Genomic DNA, 19,527 nt, shown 5'->3' with positions numbered 1-19,527 from the left:
GATAGTCTGCAGTGAGGGATAACTGATCGTATTCACTAATATGTGATCACTTTACTACTCAAACTTTGCTAGAAACTATAACAATAACCGAAGCCATACCTTTGTGACACGCATTACCAGGCGGAAGCAACTTTGAAGAGAAGACATGCTAGGCACTCAGGCGGGAGTGCCCATTGTGAAGATCACAATTTTATGATGAATTATGAAAAGAAGGCAGAGCCTAACGAAAGTGTCAGTAATACCAAGCATCAGAAAGAAGACAGATTTCAATTGTTACAGGAGCTAGGTAACTCGAGTTAAGCTTTCGCGAGTAGAACCGAAAAAGTGAGAAGTATTGGAGGGAGGGTGAGTCTGAAGGACGAAAATGCGCCCAGGAAACGCCTGAGCTGGAACTCAAGGAGAGAAACCTCAGTTAGTTTAGTTGAGGGTGCTGGGACTCCTGAGTCCACGTCCAGTTGATGACGGACCGGACCACTTGGAAAGCAACTTATTTCCTCTCTTGGGGTTCACGGACTCCTCTTTTTGGGTTAAAGGAGTGTAGGCCAGAAAACTTGGTGTTAGCTATACCTGTGAGGGAGAGAGGTGAGGGTAATTCTTTGGGTTCAGGGCAAACACTCCAGAGGAACAAGAAGAAATCCATAACCTTATCGTCGAGTGTAGTATGTATAAGAGGTTGAAAATTAGATTTTTGTTGGAGGACATATGCTTTCGGCTGTGTGGAGTTCCCAAATCTCCCATCAGGCGCGTCCCTTCGTGCGGATAATTGAACGCTCGATGGATGCGTTATGGAAGTGGACATGCACGCATCAGGAGATGGTAAGGGTAAGTTCGGCATACCGACCAATCGCGCTGCGAGTGTGCTGTGCATACAGGACGGTATCTGTTGAGGCATTGTGTGTCATCGCGGGGATAATTCCTTTGGATTATCTAGCGAATGAAGCACACTGTCCCTAGAGAAGAAGGGTGAATCTGGGGGAAACTGTGGGCTTCCGAAAGGTCAATAGGAACGAGCTGCACAGGAGATGGCAGCAACGGGGAGATAATTCCGAAAAAGGCCGCTGGACCTATACACTGATCCTGTGTATTGAGAGATGGGTCGAGCGCAAACTTGAAGAATTAAATTACAGGAAGTACTTACATTGCTTCGGATTGAATGAGTCCCCAGACTGCCCGAATGCGCCGCTACATCTAAGGACCCGAAGCATGTTATTTTCCACTATGCGAGATTCGCAAATGAAAGATGGAAGTTACACGATGCATTCAACGCAGTTATCGGACCCCATAATTTCGTGGAGGAGGTCAGCAGCAAATTGGAGTACGATAAACGGAACAGAAACTGTGATACAGGAAAAGCTGCAGGAACTGGAACAAACCCGGAAAGCGCGGCGGACGCGTGACTTAGTTGCGCTGCTGTAAACCAGACCCGCCTCTCGAAGTAACGCTTCACGGTGATTCCGCGGGGATAAGGGCCGAGAACTGGGGGTGGTTTTAGTGGGTGAGAATCCCACCCACTGCTGCAACCTGGTGCAGCAGCATCTGTTTAAGATTTCCACTTCCACCCATAAAAAAAAGGTTTTTGTTGGACGACATATGCTTTCGGCTGGGTTTAATTTTGACGTACCGTGTAACGAAGGATTCAGCAGAATGGCTGAGAGCTTCAGTCTGTGAACCGCTAGTCTAGGACGTAGCTCTTCAATTATGTGTGGGAGAGTGCTTAGACTCGAAAGGCTGCAGGTAATGAAGCTCTTAGAAACTAATATTGCCCAAAGAGAATTTTTACATGAAAGGAGAAAAGCGAAGGCACATTTTCACAATTGTTGTGATTGGTAATCGAAGGCAATTAAGAGGAATAACTGCATCATGAGATACGGCTATATTCCAGCGGAAAGGCGCTTCGAGGAAAACATTGGATTTAATCCCTTCCGAGATCCCAAAAGGAGTCGTTAAAGTAATGAAAATCGAAAGGGTAGAAGGCGGTGACTAGATAGACCTGCTGCCTACTGAAGAAGAGAAGCTGGGTGATCTTGGCGTAGATTTTGGACAGATCCGTATCCTCTAAAGACTTAGGGCGTGCCTGGAGGCATTGTCTCGGCCTAGAAACCTTTGGAATTTGATGGAACTATATATAAAGCAATCGTGAAATCGGGCTAATCAGGAGGCAACATTTTGTTTCATTGGAACAAGTTGATAAACCAATAGCCGTCGTGTAGACCTATATGTCGTCAGAGTTTAGAGTGCTAAAGTAGGTATTCACGTTAAGATTCAGGTAGATTTAGCGGACCGATAATTTGGCTTCCAAAAAGCTAGATCACCCTTCAAAGCTATGGAATTTGTTCCCAGGGCTGAAATTTAATACACGTAGGAAGTAGTGCTAACAACTAATGCATATTAAGACAATCAGGATTCAGCGAAAAGAAGGCTTTGGTATGACATAGATCAAGGAACGAGGGAATACGTTCTCCTGGTGTCGCACGGAGTTCTGTACTGTGCCCTCTCTTAGAGAATATCATCTACGGTGATGTTTTTCGTGTTCAGTTTGTTGAGGAGGCCACAATAGTGGATTACGCAAACGACAAAAGATGATTGTTGTTACTTAACCAATGGGGGATGTTGAGTTTTACTCATTCAAAATAATCATTGTCATCAAAGGCAGGAAAATCAGTGTCCGGTAAATAAATTGTTGGCGTCTTGACATACACCATCACTGTACCGATGTTGGAACCTACCTCGCCGTCTCTACTATAAATATTTCCTTTACAGACTTCCCAGATATGCTAGTCATTCTATTCAGATCAAATCTTCCACCGTAGCCTAATGAACCAGATTTTATCAATGACTTGAATGAGCCCGATATCAAATACCAAATAATTTGATAAAAGACACTAGGTTGAACTTTGAATAGAATCTGTAGAAGGCTTGTGCTAGGGTATCTAGTTTCAGCATGATCCTGATAAAGATTCGACATTCCGTAGGCCGATGTACACTCATAGACTGGCAGGTCTAAAAATAAGTCCGATTTAGGGAAGGGCCGTTCTAAGAGTGTTGTGCCTCAAGGTCCATTTCCGACAATACGGCAGATGCTATTGCCAGGATGATGTCGATTGCTATATTGGCGAAAGAAGTAACGTGCCCCCATGATGAGAAGTCCAGTTCGGCATCAGCCGAAGGGAGGATTTGCTAAGTAGATGGCAGAAGCACTGAAAATGTTTGTGTGCCAGGAAAACTGGAATGTATTCAATGTTGTGGTGGGGCAAATTCAGTGTAGGTTGAGGGAAGTGGAGGCGGCCAGAGAGGAGTATTTGCGTCGTTTGAATCGTCCATAGCCAGCTAATGGATGCAGGATGAAGTTGGGTTTTCGGCTCCATTATGCTTTTAGAACTCCTTCTAAAAATCGTAGAGTATTTGACAAGAGTCAGGATATTGAGAGATTTGGTTGCGCTTGCTACTAATTTGTAGCCTACAATGGGTATACCGAAATGAAGGAGTGAACCAATTTATTTATGCCGGTGCAACATGTCCGTACTTCCAGCAGGGACCATTTGAGCCTTCAGCTATTCAAATTTATCCATTCGTTTTTTTTTGTCCCCGTATCCATTCAATCTCTGAACGGCCTTTTGCCACCGGTGTTCTCACCGGTGACTTGGTTTTCACTAGAGGCAAAAGTATTTTTGATCCGGTCCAGCTCCATCCTGGATTTTCTTCGTAACCAAAGTAAGATGATCCTCTTTGTACTAGTTAACTGCCCAGTTACTAAGCTATATGGACTGAACTCATGGGAACTTACGTAGAAGGGATATATGATGGACTAGAATCGCTATTTTATTGATTCTATGGTGCTATTAGGAAGTCCTTGCTAGGCGTAAGTAAAAAAGGTGAAAGGGGCTGTCACTAAAATAATCGAAGAAAATAACAAAAATAGTTACCGCTATCTGCTTAAATTCTAGTGTTTATTTAGACATTATGATTATTTTCATTTGATTGAGGGAGTTTCTAATCTAGTCCCCATCCTGCTTCCACTACTCTTAATAAACATAATGAATAAATAAAACAACAGTTTTTTCTGTTTTGCGGTAACTATTTTTTTATTTTCTTTCGATCAACAGCAATAATATAATATTATTCAGAATAAATTACAATTGAACTTGTCCCTTTCGTCACTTCTTCGTTGCATAGGAGCTTTTTTTAGGGTTCCTTCAATAAATCTACTTTCTACACTAGTTCCTATAGATTAACATTACATTCATAGACTATATATCGATCCTACATTGTAATAACATACATAGATTAATTGTTCGGCAATATATTCACGTTACGATTACTATCACTTCATCTTTTAAGAATATGAATGAAATTAAGATATGGAATGAGTTGAATTTCAATTTGTCACAATTTCGGAAGCATTAAATAAGTTCTCGGTAGGGTCCACAGTGGTATTGAACTTACGAACACAAGTGGGCAATTCCTTTGGTATCCAGGAACCATCAGCTTGGCAGTATCGCTCGGCTTTTCCGACCAATTCATATCCTTCGCCACAGTGATAGATGACTCGACAGCCGAAGTTGTAACATTCACCCGCGTGCCAGCCATTGGCAGGATCAGGAGGCTGTCCACAGGAGCGAGCTGGAAGTTCAAAAATTTTTCAGAAAAGTCCCAAGAAAACGCTGAAAATATTCTTACGTTCACATTGAATATCTGGTCCATACCAACTAGCTTGACCGTCTATAGCCAAACACTTGGCTCTGGGGAATCCATTCGTTACGTAACCGGTATGACAATGGTACTGGACAGTGGAGTCGAGATCAAACGTTGCTTGTTCGGGCAAAGCTGAGTGACGCGCGTGCTCAACCACGGGAGGAGTTAGACAATATACTGAAAGGAAATTGTTGTATACTGCCTTATTGCACGTCAAATCAATTGTTGATAAGCAATGATAAAAACTCACTATTTTCCTTGCATGTTGGCTCCTGACCTGCCCACTGTCCATCGGCCTGGCATAGTCGACTTTGTAAACCAACAACATGGTAGCCATGGGGGCAATGATAGGTAGCACGACTTCCAAAATGTCGATCCGATACTACGACTTCACCGAGTGGAGGTTTAGGGAGTTCAGGACATTCACGATCTGTAAATAGGAGTAGTAGAAAGGACTGAATTACTATATTAAATTAAGTATAATCAAGTCTACCTGGCTTTATGCATGACATTCCACATGCTCCATCACATAAGCACTTCTTCTTTTTACTTTTGCAATCTTCATCAGATGAACACTTCCTTAAGCATTTTTGTCCAAGTAGGGTAGCTTGTTCCTCATCTCTAGGACATTCTGTAGATGGGGAGTTCCGGGGATTTTTGTAAATACGTCCATCATCATCAGCTTCAGAGGAATCTTCATCTTCATCGTCAAAGTCTTCGTCATCATCTTCTGGACTTTCTGTTATTGTTGGGACTGCCAAACCTGTGGAGATAAAAATTGTCTGATCAATATCAAGGATTTAGCGTCAACAACTCCTTGGAGACTTTTTAAAATAAATCTGAATATCTACGAACAACATACATGATCCTACACTATTTTATTTTAAGGTGTTATCAGCAAAATAAGGACATCTCGATTATTTAAACTGAGGAACATTTTTTTCGAAAGAGCGAAGGAACGTTTCCTAGATTCACCTTAGTGCCTGTTGAGAAATTCGTACCGATTTGCAATTCGTGACTTGTTTGAACAATTTGCAACATGTTTGGTACATACTACTTTTTTGAAACTTCCTTAGTGCATTTGATATTGTACCTTTAATCATCATTTTATTGACAACCTTAATTAATAGTTCCTTATTCCTTTCTTTCATACTTGCATCCTTAAATGATAAAATGAACATTGCATTTCTTTTTCCTCTTTTCGTTTAGTTTCAGTTTTCAATAATAAATAATTATTTGTATTCCGTTTCTTTTGCTATTGATGTATGCTATTGCTACCAAAATGAGCAACTAGTTGGACGGTCGAGACATTCGGTGAACTGGTCGAAAGCTGAAAATCGGGAAGTCCGAATTGCATGCGACGCAGTGATCTATACGAAACCACATGAGATAGTACTCTGTTAAGGTAGCAGTCAGGAAGTAGGAAACTCCACTTTCCAGCCATTGGCAAGGGGAACAATCGCCAACTGACAAGGAGAAAACACTTGAGAAGAGACAGGAGGAAATGTTTTGTAGGCAGAATTTTTTTTTGTTATTTGTAGAAAAACGTAAAACGAGCTGGTAAGAATATTTCGTTCGTAGTATTATCAGTTTTACGTAACTGGTGACTATATACATGGAGCATAGAACCGAATCCAGGCGCTGTGCCCTAATCCTCTTGGCCATTCCACTCCCAAACCTGGTGACAGGGGGATGGAAAGGGGGAGATTCCCTCTGGCGCCAGATTTTTTCAAGGGCCCGGAATAGAAATTTCAATGAAAAAATGGGGTTCATATAGGGACGGCATCATTTTTTTGGAAGAAGGTGATTAAAATATGGCTTAGTGGTTGGAGTGCTAAACTGCCGCAACCTAGTCTTGGCAGACGTGTTTATATCGTAGGCCGTTTGCCCGATATCAGTCGAGTCAGCTGTAGATGAGTTTCCACATCAAGTTATGGTAATAATTCCTAGTCGAACGTAATGCTAAACACATTACCTCCTAGAGTACCTAGAGTACCATTATAATACAATCCAATGCCAACCTTCATATTGGACCGATAAGCCCATCGATTTTTATTGTTACGACATTATCATCATCATTCCTATGGTGATGACGTTTCTTATTGAACTTTCAGAAAGAAATATTAAGGGCCAAATACTTCTGAGAAGGACACTAGACACAATATAATCAATTGCTCCTCTAACCTTTTTGCTATCAATGCGTTCAAGCAGAACAAAGCTGCCCGCCTTGACGCTCTGCGGTCTATCCAAAGCTCATTCGTTACCCCTGTCGATCTGTCATCTTTTTTCAGTGAGAGAAAGAAGGAGATTGTCATTAATATTCTGAAGAAGAAGATTGAAGAAGCATGACTATATACGGCGAAAAAAATTGTTACATCCCCCCTTTGCATGAGCTTCACGTTAATTTATGTCATTCACTGGAATGCGTGGAATTTCATAGCTCCCATATGTCCACTAAATTTCGTTTGAATCGGTTTAGCCATTTTGGAGAAAAGTTGTGTGACAGACAAACAGACAGACAGACAGTGAAGCGATGTTAATAGGGGTTGTTTTACACAAAACCTTAAACAAATAGAGATCGACTCAAAGAAACTTAGTAATTATTAATGCACGAGAAAGAGAGAAATATGGTTAGGGCGCTGGATTGCCGCAGCGGACGGCCGCGGTTCATATCTCACTGGTGGTCGAGGGATTTGTATCGTGACTGGATGTCAGATACGAGGTGACGACACTGCTGTGAACAAGGCCTGAGTCAATTCAGAGTGTAATAATCACGGACGAGCGCAATGTTGGCCATATTGCTTCCTACAAGGTACCATAGTCCTGTAGCATACCGTTACGGTCTTGGCTTATGTATTCCTCGGAGACTTGGGTTCTCAGCAAAAAAAAAATTGCGAACTTTTGGCCGCGGTCGAGAGAAGAATCCTCGGAAGAATTTTTGGCCCCCCTACATGAGGATGGACGATTCCGTAGCCTACATAGCGATGAAATGTATGAGCGATACCATGACCGTCTGGTTGTGGATGAAATCCTGTTTGATAGGCTGCGGTGGGCGGGTTACTTAATCCGCATGAATGAGAAGGATCCAACCCGAAAAGGCAATATCTATGGTTGAAAAAGAAGACGAGGCAGACCTTGCCTGAGATGGAGCAATGGCATAGGTCAGGACGCTAGACAGCTTTTAGGGATATCGAATTGGTGGACCTCGGCCTAAAATCGGGGTGTCTGGAGTTCCTTATTAAGCCAGGTCTAAACTGGATATCGGTTGTTGCACCGTTGATGATAATGAACAGATACCAACCAAGTTCTCGAACAGAAAAACGCGAAGACCAACGTGGAACCGCGATTTTGACACCCGCCGTAAGCTTCGTTACTGTGGGGTGGGAGAAAGGCAAAGCCTCTGAGTACTCAAACCTTAGTGGTCCATTGTACTCGATTCCTCCGTCGCAAGATTTCGGTTAATGGATGTGATGCTATCCGCTGCAGTTGAAGCACATCAGCGCCAAAAATCTGATGTATGATGCGACCGTAAGCGGGGCACTCACATAGGAAATGTTCCGTGGATTCCGCTTCCTCATTACAGGATGGACACATATCATCTTGGATGATTCCTATTCTGAACATATGCTCAACTAGTGAATTATGGCTAGTCAGAATGCCCAGAATACTTCTGCAAGATTTCCTGGTTTTCGACAGGATAAACTTTGCAGTATGTTTGTTTGGTTCTGACAGGAAGAGTTTGGTCTGTCTAGCAGCATGATGGCTTCGCCACCTGTCATTATGGGAAGCTTGTTCCCAGTTTTTGATAGCAGCATCAACCAATGCTACCGACACGCCAATTGCTGGTTTCGGTCCGGCCATGGGCCTCTTTTGTTAAGGCATCCGAAATTGCTTATCCCTCTACACCACAATGAAAAGGTACCCAGAGTGAATCCATCGTATTGAATCTAGAAACGAAATTCAATCGGTTTCTACATTCCTGAACGATTTATGAAGTGATCAAAGTAATACTCAATGCCCTCAATGCAGCTTGACTATCGATACAGATTGCGATGTGTCCGCCGTTCAACCGCTCGTCAATCATCCAGGTTGTCGCCCTTAGGATCGCATACACTTCAGCCTGAAAGACTGTTGTATATTGTTCCAAAGGAAAAGCCCACTTCTCGTTTTTATCCGAGAGGTAGACTCCTGCTCCAGAACAATTTTATGTCTTTGAGCCATCGGTGTAGAAGACGTCAGTATATCCTGACACGCAGTCATCTGGTTCGTCCCAGTTTTCTCTCCGTTTCAAGATAACATCATATCTTCTACCAAACAGATGTATGAGGATTTGAGAATCCGAAGGCATTGGGAAAATTAGATTTGGTTCTCCCAATGACTCTTCCAATGCAGGGGTACAAAACATTGACTTCTATATAAACGAGCCAAATGCCACCTGTTGCTGCTTTCGGTCACGCTGTCCGCAGGGTACAGGCGCTGAGGCAGTGTCTGATGAGATCGCCTCTGCCCTGCGATCGAAACCACATAGCCAATATTATAAATTTCTTAGAAGTTACTCTAAGTGCTCCATACCCTCCTTTAGCATCGCTGGGTAGATGCCATCCATACCAGGTGCTTTGAAGTGATCAAATGATAGTATAGTAGTCTCGCTTTTTCATTGGTAACAACCGCTCTCGTAGTATCCCAATTCTCCTCGCAACACCTTCATGTTGAAGGGTTTGCAGAAACTGCCAATTCTCTTCTTCCCACTTCTGAGACCTGTTCTCCAGGGTGGTATACTTCCAAGAGAATCTGTATAGTCTGGAGTCTGTGTGGAGTTGGTGAAAGTACCATCCTTATCCTTATTAAGAACTCTGCACAACCTGGAAGTCTCCATTTCACTTTCCAGTTCCTCACAGTATGCTCTAAAAAAATCTCGTTTGGAACGTTTTACGAGCCTCTTATATTCACGCTGTGAGTTCCGGAAGTTTAGCCAGGGTTCATCCTTACTGCTTTTCCAAGCATGATTTAGAAGTCGTCTTGTTGATTTACTGAGTCTTAGTTCCACCATGGAACCGTTTTACCATGCTGGTCTCGGGGAGTAAGACAAGGCTCTTCAAACCATTCTAAAAGTGTGCGATTCAGAGTTTTCAATTGACCTTCTATCGTCAAAGGAGTCCTTAGTCGTCTAGGGAGCTCAACTTTGTCGCCAAGAAGTTCATTCAACTTCGTCCAATCCATTTTCCTAGGATTGCGTCTTTGTATTACAAGCTGTTCGCCTGTAATAGTTAGACTAAATTCAAAGTAACGGTGATCTGAGAGTCAGACTTCATCTAGCACTCGCCAGTTTCCAATCAACTCTAACTACTTTGAAGTGTAGATTGTTAGGTCAATTACTTCACTTGTTCTTGGCCCCGCGAATGTAGGGGCGCACCTTACGTTCGCGGTCATCAGATCAGCTGAAGTGATAAAATCAAACAGCTTTTCTCTTCTAGGATTCCATTTGCTACTGCCCCAACAAATATGCTGAGCGTTCGCGTCACAATCTATTAAAAGTTCAAGGCCACTTGATTTTGCATACACTACCAGATCCCTTAGTTCTTGCGTCGGCGGTGGGCACAAAGAATCATAGGGTAAGAAGGCAGAGGCAACTATGACGTTTCTCCTCTTACCATTAACCTGAGGTCTTGGGAACAGAATTGTGTCAGCATGGTTGCTTCTAACAATTTTGACATCATAACGCAGGCCCCCGGTCCCAAGGATCTTTCATCGAAGAAGATCCGAGACGGATCCAATATCACAGATTCTGTTAAAACGAACCCATAGCTCTTAAACCAGAAATATACAAGGACAGACCTGCAACTAGATAGAAAGAAGCGTCGGCATGCTGTAGCTTGATTTGATTAACTCTTATGTTTGGAGCCATAAGTGCAGTCTAATATGAAAACCGTCGCTAACTGAAAAGTCTGCTGCATTCAGTGTGGATCTCACCGGAATTACCAGCTTGTTATCACCTTCCGCCGAAAGTTCTGCTTTCTTGCCTCCGATTTCTTTGGATATCGCCACACTTGGTGGTGTAGCAACGTCCATGTTCTCATTCCCAAGAAACTTCGCCTTCTTTGGCAGTGCCTTCCGTTGTCGTCGGCTAGGACCAGGTACTACCCACGAAGTACACCAGCGAGATTGATGGCAGGGACTTAACCTATGTTGCCAGAAACACACTATCGTTTATGGCCAGAAAAGGCCAAACACAAATTTATTAAGTTAGATTCTTTTTTGATTAGCCGATACACTTGCAAACACATGAGTGTCAGAGCTTGCCCGAACAGACTGGACAGATGTTGCAAGCTTGTCAATATTAGTCGTTAATGTTTTGGGATTATGAACCTTTAGTCGTTAATGGGTTGCAAATCGTTAAGTTGATAATATTAATTCAAGCGATGCTGCATGTTAGCAGTTATAGCCGTTATCCAGTTGGATGGATGACTAAGATTTATTTTAGGTTTCAGTGTATAGTCGATGAGATCTGGAACACAGGATGTACTCGAATGTTAGTCAATAATGCTTTAAGATTATGAGTGTTTAGTCGTTGTTGCGTTGATGAAGTTAAAGTAATGATATTACATCTCCATCCGAAAATGCCCAGAACGAACCAGAAGGCTGATAAAACTTGACAGACAAACGCATGGAGGCGGCTTGATAATATAATTGTATCCAACAAAGTGTGAAACAGGAATTTAACCGCGACTCTACCCACCACAGCGCACCATTGGAGCGCAGAAGAACATGAATATATGAATGCCAAGAACCAAAGACGGTGGTGGCAAGAAACGCCGCGGCGCGAGCCAAGAGAAAAGGTATTATAATTTGACTCTAGCCTCCTTAAAAAAATATAAAAGGTCATCAATCATGCAAGGATCCCTACTCAACAGGATTCGTTGAAGGTTCTAAACCTTTTGAGAAAGATTCTATTATATGTGTGATTGGTTTGAAGAAGAGATTCAGTAGTTTCTCCTCGGAAGCAGTAAGTTCACTCGTGGCCTCCGGTTTAATTATAGGTAAAGTCGGATGAATATTGGCGAAAAAGTATCCTTTCACTCGGGACGTTGCCGAAAAGTCCTCCTTCCACTCCTTTATGAGTGTTCCTGAACGGCCTTCAGGACATCAGCAGGGGAGGGCTCGACCAATCTCATGAGCCGGGCACCAGAGAAATTTCAGTGACTTCATACAAGGGTCAGAAGCCAGTGCATGCATTTGGTCTACTAGGTAGTGCGATTTACAAGACTTTTTCTCACCCATCCTGAGAGCCACTTCGATGGCCTGAAGGGCAGTGAGTTCTTGTGTGTTTTACGTGGGTACCTGTCGTGGAGACTTAATTCCACGGTCCTCTACGGACACGGATTGATTTTGTGACCACAATCAGAGACCCGCTGTGACAAGCAACAGCCGTATCAGTCTATACCAAGTACATGGCTTAGCATTCATACTGGTGGATGCAAGACCTACCTAAATCTTTACCGAACTAAGGAGTACGGCACCCGTGTTTAATCGCAACACCACGCCGAGGCCCGAAGGTCTTTTCTCGCTTGAGCATAACCAACAAACCCCATGAAACTCCCACTAGGGGGCCAACCGCAAATAACCGAGCTGTACTTATATACAACGGGAGTTCACCCAAAGTATGAGAGTCCAGGGGCTATCTCGGTTCTCATGGTACCAGTATACCAGCACCCTGGTGAAGTTTCGTGACCAATTTGCCACTTCAGATTAGTCCCCGTGCAAGACTCGGGTCTGATCATCCTGATTAGGCCTTTGGAGCTTTCGCCTACTGCATCACGGCCGGCAAACAAAAGTGAGTATAGCGTCTCCCGGTGCCACCACTATGGAGGTTCTCCTCGGCCATTTGTTTTTGGTTTGGCTGACAGGGTTGTCGTCCCGTCTTCCTCACCGCCACCTCTGAGCACTGGCCTGAAGGACAGCAAAAAGTTCAGCCGCCAAAACCGAATTGACATTCAAGGAAAAGCGTGAGATCTGAGTCCCATCCGAAACTACCACCGCACAGGCCGGAACATCGCGCCTGAAGGCAGCATCCGACGCTAGGATCAAAAAACTTCAAACTTCAACCTACCACAAGCAGCCGCCACGTGGGCCCTGTCACAGGTTCCTCCTAAATCATAAGACAAGATGATCTGAACCATATTTGAAATGACGGCGACTTCATTGGAAACTACAGTGTCAAACAGACTCCGGAAAGGTCTATAGGGCAGGCTATTGCCAGCATCCGGGTTTTGTACCACCAAATTATAAGTTTTAGGGTTCCTTTCCTTTAGCTAGAGAAGTTCTTCGGCTACCAAGAATGGCCTTCTGAAACGGAGCGACGGCTTCTTAGCAAAAGCAAAAATGTGGTGCAAGGGGGTGGTTTGGATTAGCCCCAGGTATCTTCTCAAAATACAAGTAGGTATGGAGTTAAGCTACAAGAGTTTGAGTCCATCGTTTTCACTGGACAGTTAGACGGTCTCCTTCTTTTGTATTATATAATTGTATAGACATTCCTTTCTCCTCTCAAAAGCTGAGTGTGAGATCATATCGGACTCTTTGGCAATACCTTCATCGCTACAACTTCTGCATAAAACGGACAAATCAAAACTTTTTGCATCCTTTTCGAGGTAATCGTAGGTGAGCAGGACTATAGAGAAAAATACGGGCCTAGGGTGAACCGGGGTCCCCTTATATTACCTAAATATCTATAATAATTTTGATTAAGTCTGTATACCGAGCCCCGAAGAAAAGCCCCATTTTCCTCCTCATTCTCGTCAGGCTTAATCGTATATATTTACTACTACAAATATGTATGTATCCAGGAAAGACCAGCATTCCCTCTTAGGTTCTCTTACTTATCTTAGGTAACATAATCACCTGGAACTAGGATTTTCTGGTGTTATCAAGAGGAAGGAACTTCTTGGGTGGTTAGTCTTTGAGGTGCTGTCCAGGAAACCATTCAATGTTTCTTCAAGAAACATCTTTGCTTCCTTGCTTTTTTTCGAATTTGAATACAAAAACCTGCTCCTGACGGCTTGCACGGAATGCCATCGTCCTTACCCAACGAAATTACGTGCTAAAAGTTCATTCCTGGTAAATTGAGTGGGAGAATGGGCTCCATACCAGTATGCAAAGGTTCCCATGAATAAATGCATATTCAGTGGGAAAAACCTTCGTGAATGGACGTCATTTATTTATTGTGCTCGATTTTCATCATGTTCTGCATATTAAATCCAATTACAGAGTCTTCTAGACGAATCAAGAGCAAAACGAGGAGGCAGGAGCAAATAGAGCAAAGTGCAGTAACAATAAGTTATTGCATTAAGCCAAGTCATACGCAAATTCATTAACCTCATAATTTTCCTCTATTCGTTCTTGTTCCACTTCAATTTCTTTAATAAACGATAATGAATTACTCAGTTGCGCCCACTTATTCCGCCAACTAGAACTTTTATTGGAACTTTATATTGATTTATGCACTTGCTTGCAAGGGACTTTCCATTGGCATGAAAAGAATGCATCCAACATTGACCTATATAAGCGCTGACAATTAAATGGGCGTCTTATGTTCTCATGTGTGCACTAGTTCGTTTGGAATAGCCATGCTTCCTTTCACATTGTACAAACTCTACTATGTATAGCACATTTTCTATGGATCTACGTACAAAGGCTTGGTACTCACTACGTCCATATGAAGCTATATTAAGGGTTAGTGGATATGTGATGTACATGTTACTGGTACTTCCTTTTCTGTGCTAATTTGTCGCTGAAAGCAATTGTGTACATGTGGAAAGGAAAACGCAATCAACATTTTCCCTTAACGGTTATAAGTCATGCGCATTTTCCGGTTACAAGGTTCTCCTTTTCCGAGGAAATGCGGCACGTGTACGCCTTTTAATGCGGTGATGGCCAGAACATTGCTGGTTATGCCGAAGTTGGTCAATGAACTTATTGCGGTTTATTATACTTCTACTCTTGGGAAATGACTGAAAAGTTGGCTGAAACTCGTGGTATACCCAGAAAGTCCTTAAAATATATCCAGATTTGGATTTGAAATGTTATTGATTAACTCTGTTTTTGGAGGTTACAAGGACTCCTTCCTAGAAATGACCAGACTATTTGAATGTGTCTGCAAAAAACCTTATAAATAGCCCATCCGGAAAATAGAATAGCTCCCTTAAGGATCCAGTCCCTAAGTCCTCGTTTCTCACATGCCTACCCATGTATAATTTAGCAAGCAACCGCAAAATAAATGTCTGGGTCAGGGAAATGAGAACTCACCCTCATAGATCCCACCCGCGCGTTTGGAATTAACTTCATAAATAATTCATCAATCACCCAAGCCAAGGATGTCTAGAAAATTCCCTTCCCTTGATATAGATACACATCTATAATAGACGGATTCCCGCCAAAAATATGTCCTTGTTGAAAACGTTGTGTTTGTAAACAAACAGGAACATATGATGCGCGCCTAGGACATGTTTCAGTGCAGTCACGTTTTCCCAGCACCGGAGGTATTTCAAGCTTCTGGAGAGGCTGCAAAGTTGCTTCACTCTCTCCCCTTCAGTCTGGCGCTGGGGCAAGTAATAAGGGATGAGTGAAAAAAAATTATGCTTTGTAGCTCATTTCAGGCTAGTGTTCCTTGTATTTGATTTTCGTCCTTCGAAAGTTCGAATCATTTTTACGGACTTGAACCGGTGGTAATCAAGCTTTTTTCCTTATCTCTATCTAGAGTAGTTTTCAATTTTCTCAGGAAAATCGAGGATATTACCTTTTTTACTAGATACTAAAGAAAAGGATATTAGACTTACCCCTCTGTATCAAAATGGCTGCGAACAGTATCCACCAAAGGAATATTCGATTCATCCTAAATTTCAGACTTTTCTACTTAAAAAAAAAAAATATGAAACTTCACACAATTTTCACCACTTCTTGACTATCTCACGGATTTTCCTAAACCTAATCTAACTCAAACTTCCAAACATTTGTTTCGTCGTCACTGATAAGAAATGAGACTTTTCCTTCGATTTTTCACTTTCCATCAGCACAGATCCCGTGGCAATAGCATTTTTCACTGCGAAGTTTTCACACGTTCCTCCGGAAAACTTGAAACACTTTCACAGCTAATCGAATACTAACTTCGCCTAGACCTGCTTTTCACATCAAAATTCTCAGATTAAATGAGGTTTGAAAATAGGAAAATACTTTTTATTTTTCTTTCTAAATTAATAATTAAAGAGGTTTTTCCGAATGCCAGAGCAGAATACACACGACTCGACCGCAGCTTTAGTGGAGCTGTACGTACGTAGTGCAGACGAAAAAGAAACACCTAGGCTAACATTTTGCTTGTGGAAAACTTTAAAGCAAGGTGGATGAAAAGCGGGGGCAGAAGTGGATCGTCTCCCCCTGTGTGCTATATAGCATGGCATGAATTTGGGCTACCGAGATGAAAGCCATCTTTTGGTACACGTTTCAAGTACGAGATTAGTGGAATAGGCTCCGTGTTCGCTTTGGGGATGAAAAGCTACAAAGTTTCTGGGGCGCTTGAGCCTTTAAGCGGTTGTTACATCTGATGTAAACATGGGGATGAATGTACTGCATATGTTCCCAGGATACAGATATGTAAAGTCGGAAAACTTTCGACCTTCCGAAAGGAAGCAGTGTGTTTTCGGTAAAGTGAGAGGTCCTATGAGAAAGCTCTGAATGCTTGGAAATATGTTTAGATACTGCTGCTAGTGGATGCGGTATTGGAAAATCTCCCGAAAAATTGTTTGTTATGGTTGTTTTCTTTATAAATAGATCATCATTTGTGCTAGTTAATCCGTAGCGCGTTTGTGTAGTTTTTTTCCGGTTGTTGACTCCTCCACGCAACTGTAACGGAAGCTGGCATAGGTAGAATACTTATGGAATTTTATTTATTTGTTGGAAAATTAGTTTGAAGCGCTCGGTACAAAACTGCACTTTTATATTGTAGTTAAAAATGACTTCAATATACAATTAGAGATGGACAATCTACACAAATGCTCCATTCCTATCATTAAAGGTAGGATCAGATTCGACTAGTCCAGTTCTTTTGAAAGGAATTCCAAATGTGATAAAGGTTGAATTTACAACCCCATTCATGAGCTTGAAAGCGAGTTAGGAACCCTCAAAGTGATTTTTATGTTAGATCATCATCGTAAAGTTTGAAAGTTTAACTGTACTCAGCGAGGAGGTGAGGATGGATTATACGTAGAGAAGGAAGGACCTTGCCTTAGAAAGCTATGGCGTAAATTGGGAGTATTTTGATATCATCATGGTAAAGTTTGATAGCCCTATCTCCGGGAAGGGGGGGGGGGTGTGTGAGGAAGGAAAGGTCGCACTGTTCTATCCCCACTAAAATCTACAAAGGTCACTACTTCCTAAAAAGTTATTGGGCCCTGAAATGGGGCTATGTTCGTATATCATCAATAAGCTTATTGGTACGACAAATATCGTCGCGATGTTCAAGGGGGGTTACAAAGGTGGGCTGCCCTCTTGCTCCTCCTCCTCCGCGTGGATGTGGGAGATGGTCAAGGTAGGCGGAAAAAAGGGTGCGACCGTCTTTCCGAGGAGAACGTGAAGCAGGTAAGAGATACAAGGAAGTTAGACGGGGACGAAAGTCTGGGAATTTATAGAACACTAAAAGATGCATTTTTCAGCAGGGATTAAGGCAACGGTGAGTCCTCATCGTCATCACCAACGAGGCAACAACCGGTATCCGGTCTAGGCCTGCCTTAGTAAGGAACTCCAGACAACCTAGTTTTGCGCCGAGGTCCAACAAGTCGATATCCCTAAAAGCTGTGTGGCGTCCTGACCTACGCTATTGTTTCGTCTCAGGCAGGGTCTGCCACATTTTATTTTTCTACCATAGATTATAGACATCCCGGGTTCGATCATCCTTACCCATACAGATTAAGTGACCCACTCAAGGCAACCTATTCACGCGGATTTTATCCACAACCAGACGGACTTGGTATCACTTATAAATTTCATCGTCCATACTCATGTGGGGGGGGGTGTCCAAAATTCTTCGGAGGATTCTTCTCTCGAACGCGGCCAAGAGTTCGCAATTTTACTTGCTAAGAACCCATGTCTCACAGGAACCCATGAGGAGTGGCTAGATCATTATCTTATACATTAAAAGCTTTGACCCTATCGTGAGACGTTTCGAGCGGGACAGTTTTTGGAAGTAGAAATAGGCTTTGTTGCCAAAAACCGTGCGCGGATTTCATCATCATCATTATCAACGGCGCAACAACCGGTATCCGGTCTAGGCCTGCCTTAATAAGGAACTCCAGACATCCCGGTTTTGCGACGAGGTCCACCAATTCGATATCCCTAAAAGCTGTCTGGCGTCCTGGCCCACGCCATCGCTCCATCTTAGGTAGGGTCTGCCTCGTCTTCTTTTCCTACCATAGATATTGCCCTTATAGACTTTCCGGGTGGGATCATCTTCATCCATACGGATTAAGTGACCCGCCCACCGTAACCTATTGAGCCGGATTTTATCCACAACCGGACGGTCATGCTATCGCTCATAGATTTCGTCATTGTGTAGGCTACGGAATCGTCCATCCTCATGTTGGGGGCCAAAAATTCTTCGGAGGATTCTTCTCTCGAACGCGGCCAAGAGTTCGCAATTTTTCTTGCTAAGAACCCAAGTTTCCGAGGAATACATGAGGACTGGCAAGATCATAGTCTTGTACAGTAAGAGCTTTGACCCTATGGTGAGACGTTTCGAGCGGAACAGTCTTTGTAAGCTGAAATAGGCTCTGTTGGCTGACAACAACCGTGCGCGGATTTCATCATCGTAGTTGTTATCGGTTTTGATTTTCGACCCTAGATAGGAGAAATTGTCAACGGTCTCAAAGTTGTATTCTCCTATCCTTCGTGTTTGTGTTTGACCAGTGCGGTTTGATGTTGTTGGTTGATTCGTCTTCGGTGCTGACGTTGCCACCATATATATTGTCTTGCCTTCATTGATGTGCAGCCCAAGATCTCGTGCCGCCTGCTCGATCTGGATGCGGATTTCATCGCCGTAGCTATTACCGGTTGTGATTTTAGACCATAGATAGGAGAAATTATCAACGGTCTCAAAGTTGTAGTCTCCTCACAGAGGCGTGCAAGCACGTGTCAACGGAGCGCTTCGATGGAGCCTCAATATTTGCGAGCGGACCTTCATGCTCGATTTTGCCACTAAGCAAGGTCTTTTGACCTTCGGCAATCCAATTAAGTCATTACAAATGGCGCCCAACTTGGGGCCAACGTTTCCTAGATTTATGGTCAAACATTTGTTTTGATTTGAATACTTGAGTCAGTGGAAGGTAGCCTATTCCGACTCAGAACTTCGTTTTGGTGTGTTAGATAGAGAAACACAAGTTCCTCAACATTGCTCCCGGCTAGGCTCCACGTTCACTTGACTTCATCTATCAGGTCTTGGGTTACACGTCTTTTTCCCCCGAAGCCTCAGTTTTCCTTCCCACCTTGTAGAGTAGAGTCTTCTGTCCTATCCTCAGTAGTATATCACAATAACTGGTCGTTTGTTGTGTTTGTCACCTACAAGATGCTAAGCCTTGTAGGTGATTGCCTTCCAGAAGTCTCTGGATCTACGGGCCTTTGCGACTATATGAGAGGTATTGGCGTCTGAACTTCTGTAAAGTGTCCTTCCCTAGCTTTATGTGAAAAGCCAATCTCTTCGTTTCATAACTTAAAAAAATAATATTCTTTCTTCTTCGTAGTCAAGAAGTGACGGATGAGATGAATCTTTGGTGCAATACGGAGGCAGTTGGCTAAATG

At 42.9% G+C, this 19,527-nt stretch overlaps 1 protein-coding gene across 3 annotated transcripts in view; it reads right to left on the bottom strand.

Annotated features, from left to right (window-relative positions):
- The window catches only part of LOC119652237, a 32,125-nt gene extending 15,807 nt beyond the window's left edge, over positions 1–16,318 (bottom strand). Inside the window, exons 1-5 of one of the 3 annotated variants that reach the window (XM_038056210.1) lie at positions 15,522–16,318; positions 5,186–5,455; positions 4,943–5,122; positions 4,678–4,890; positions 4,444–4,620 (exon numbers count right to left, since the gene is read on the bottom strand). In XM_038056210.1, coding sequence (XP_037912138.1) covers positions 4,444–4,620; positions 4,678–4,890; positions 4,943–5,122; positions 5,186–5,455; positions 15,522–15,576 — 895 coding nt within the window. In that variant the 5' untranslated portion in view covers positions 15,577–16,318. The remainder of the gene's footprint in view (positions 1–4,443; positions 4,621–4,677; positions 4,891–4,942; positions 5,123–5,185; positions 5,456–15,521) is intronic. The other 2 variants (XM_038056211.1, XM_038056212.1) reach the window with 2 other exon arrangements.
- Between the last annotated feature and the right edge of the window lie 3,209 nt (positions 16,319–19,527).

Source organism: Hermetia illucens, chromosome 3 (genome assembly GCF_905115235.1).
Source record: "Hermetia illucens chromosome 3, iHerIll2.2.curated.20191125, whole genome shotgun sequence".
In the NCBI taxonomy this organism is placed as follows: Eukaryota; Metazoa; Arthropoda; class Insecta; order Diptera; family Stratiomyidae; genus Hermetia; species Hermetia illucens.
This window is presented reverse-complemented; position numbering and strand designations above follow the sequence as displayed.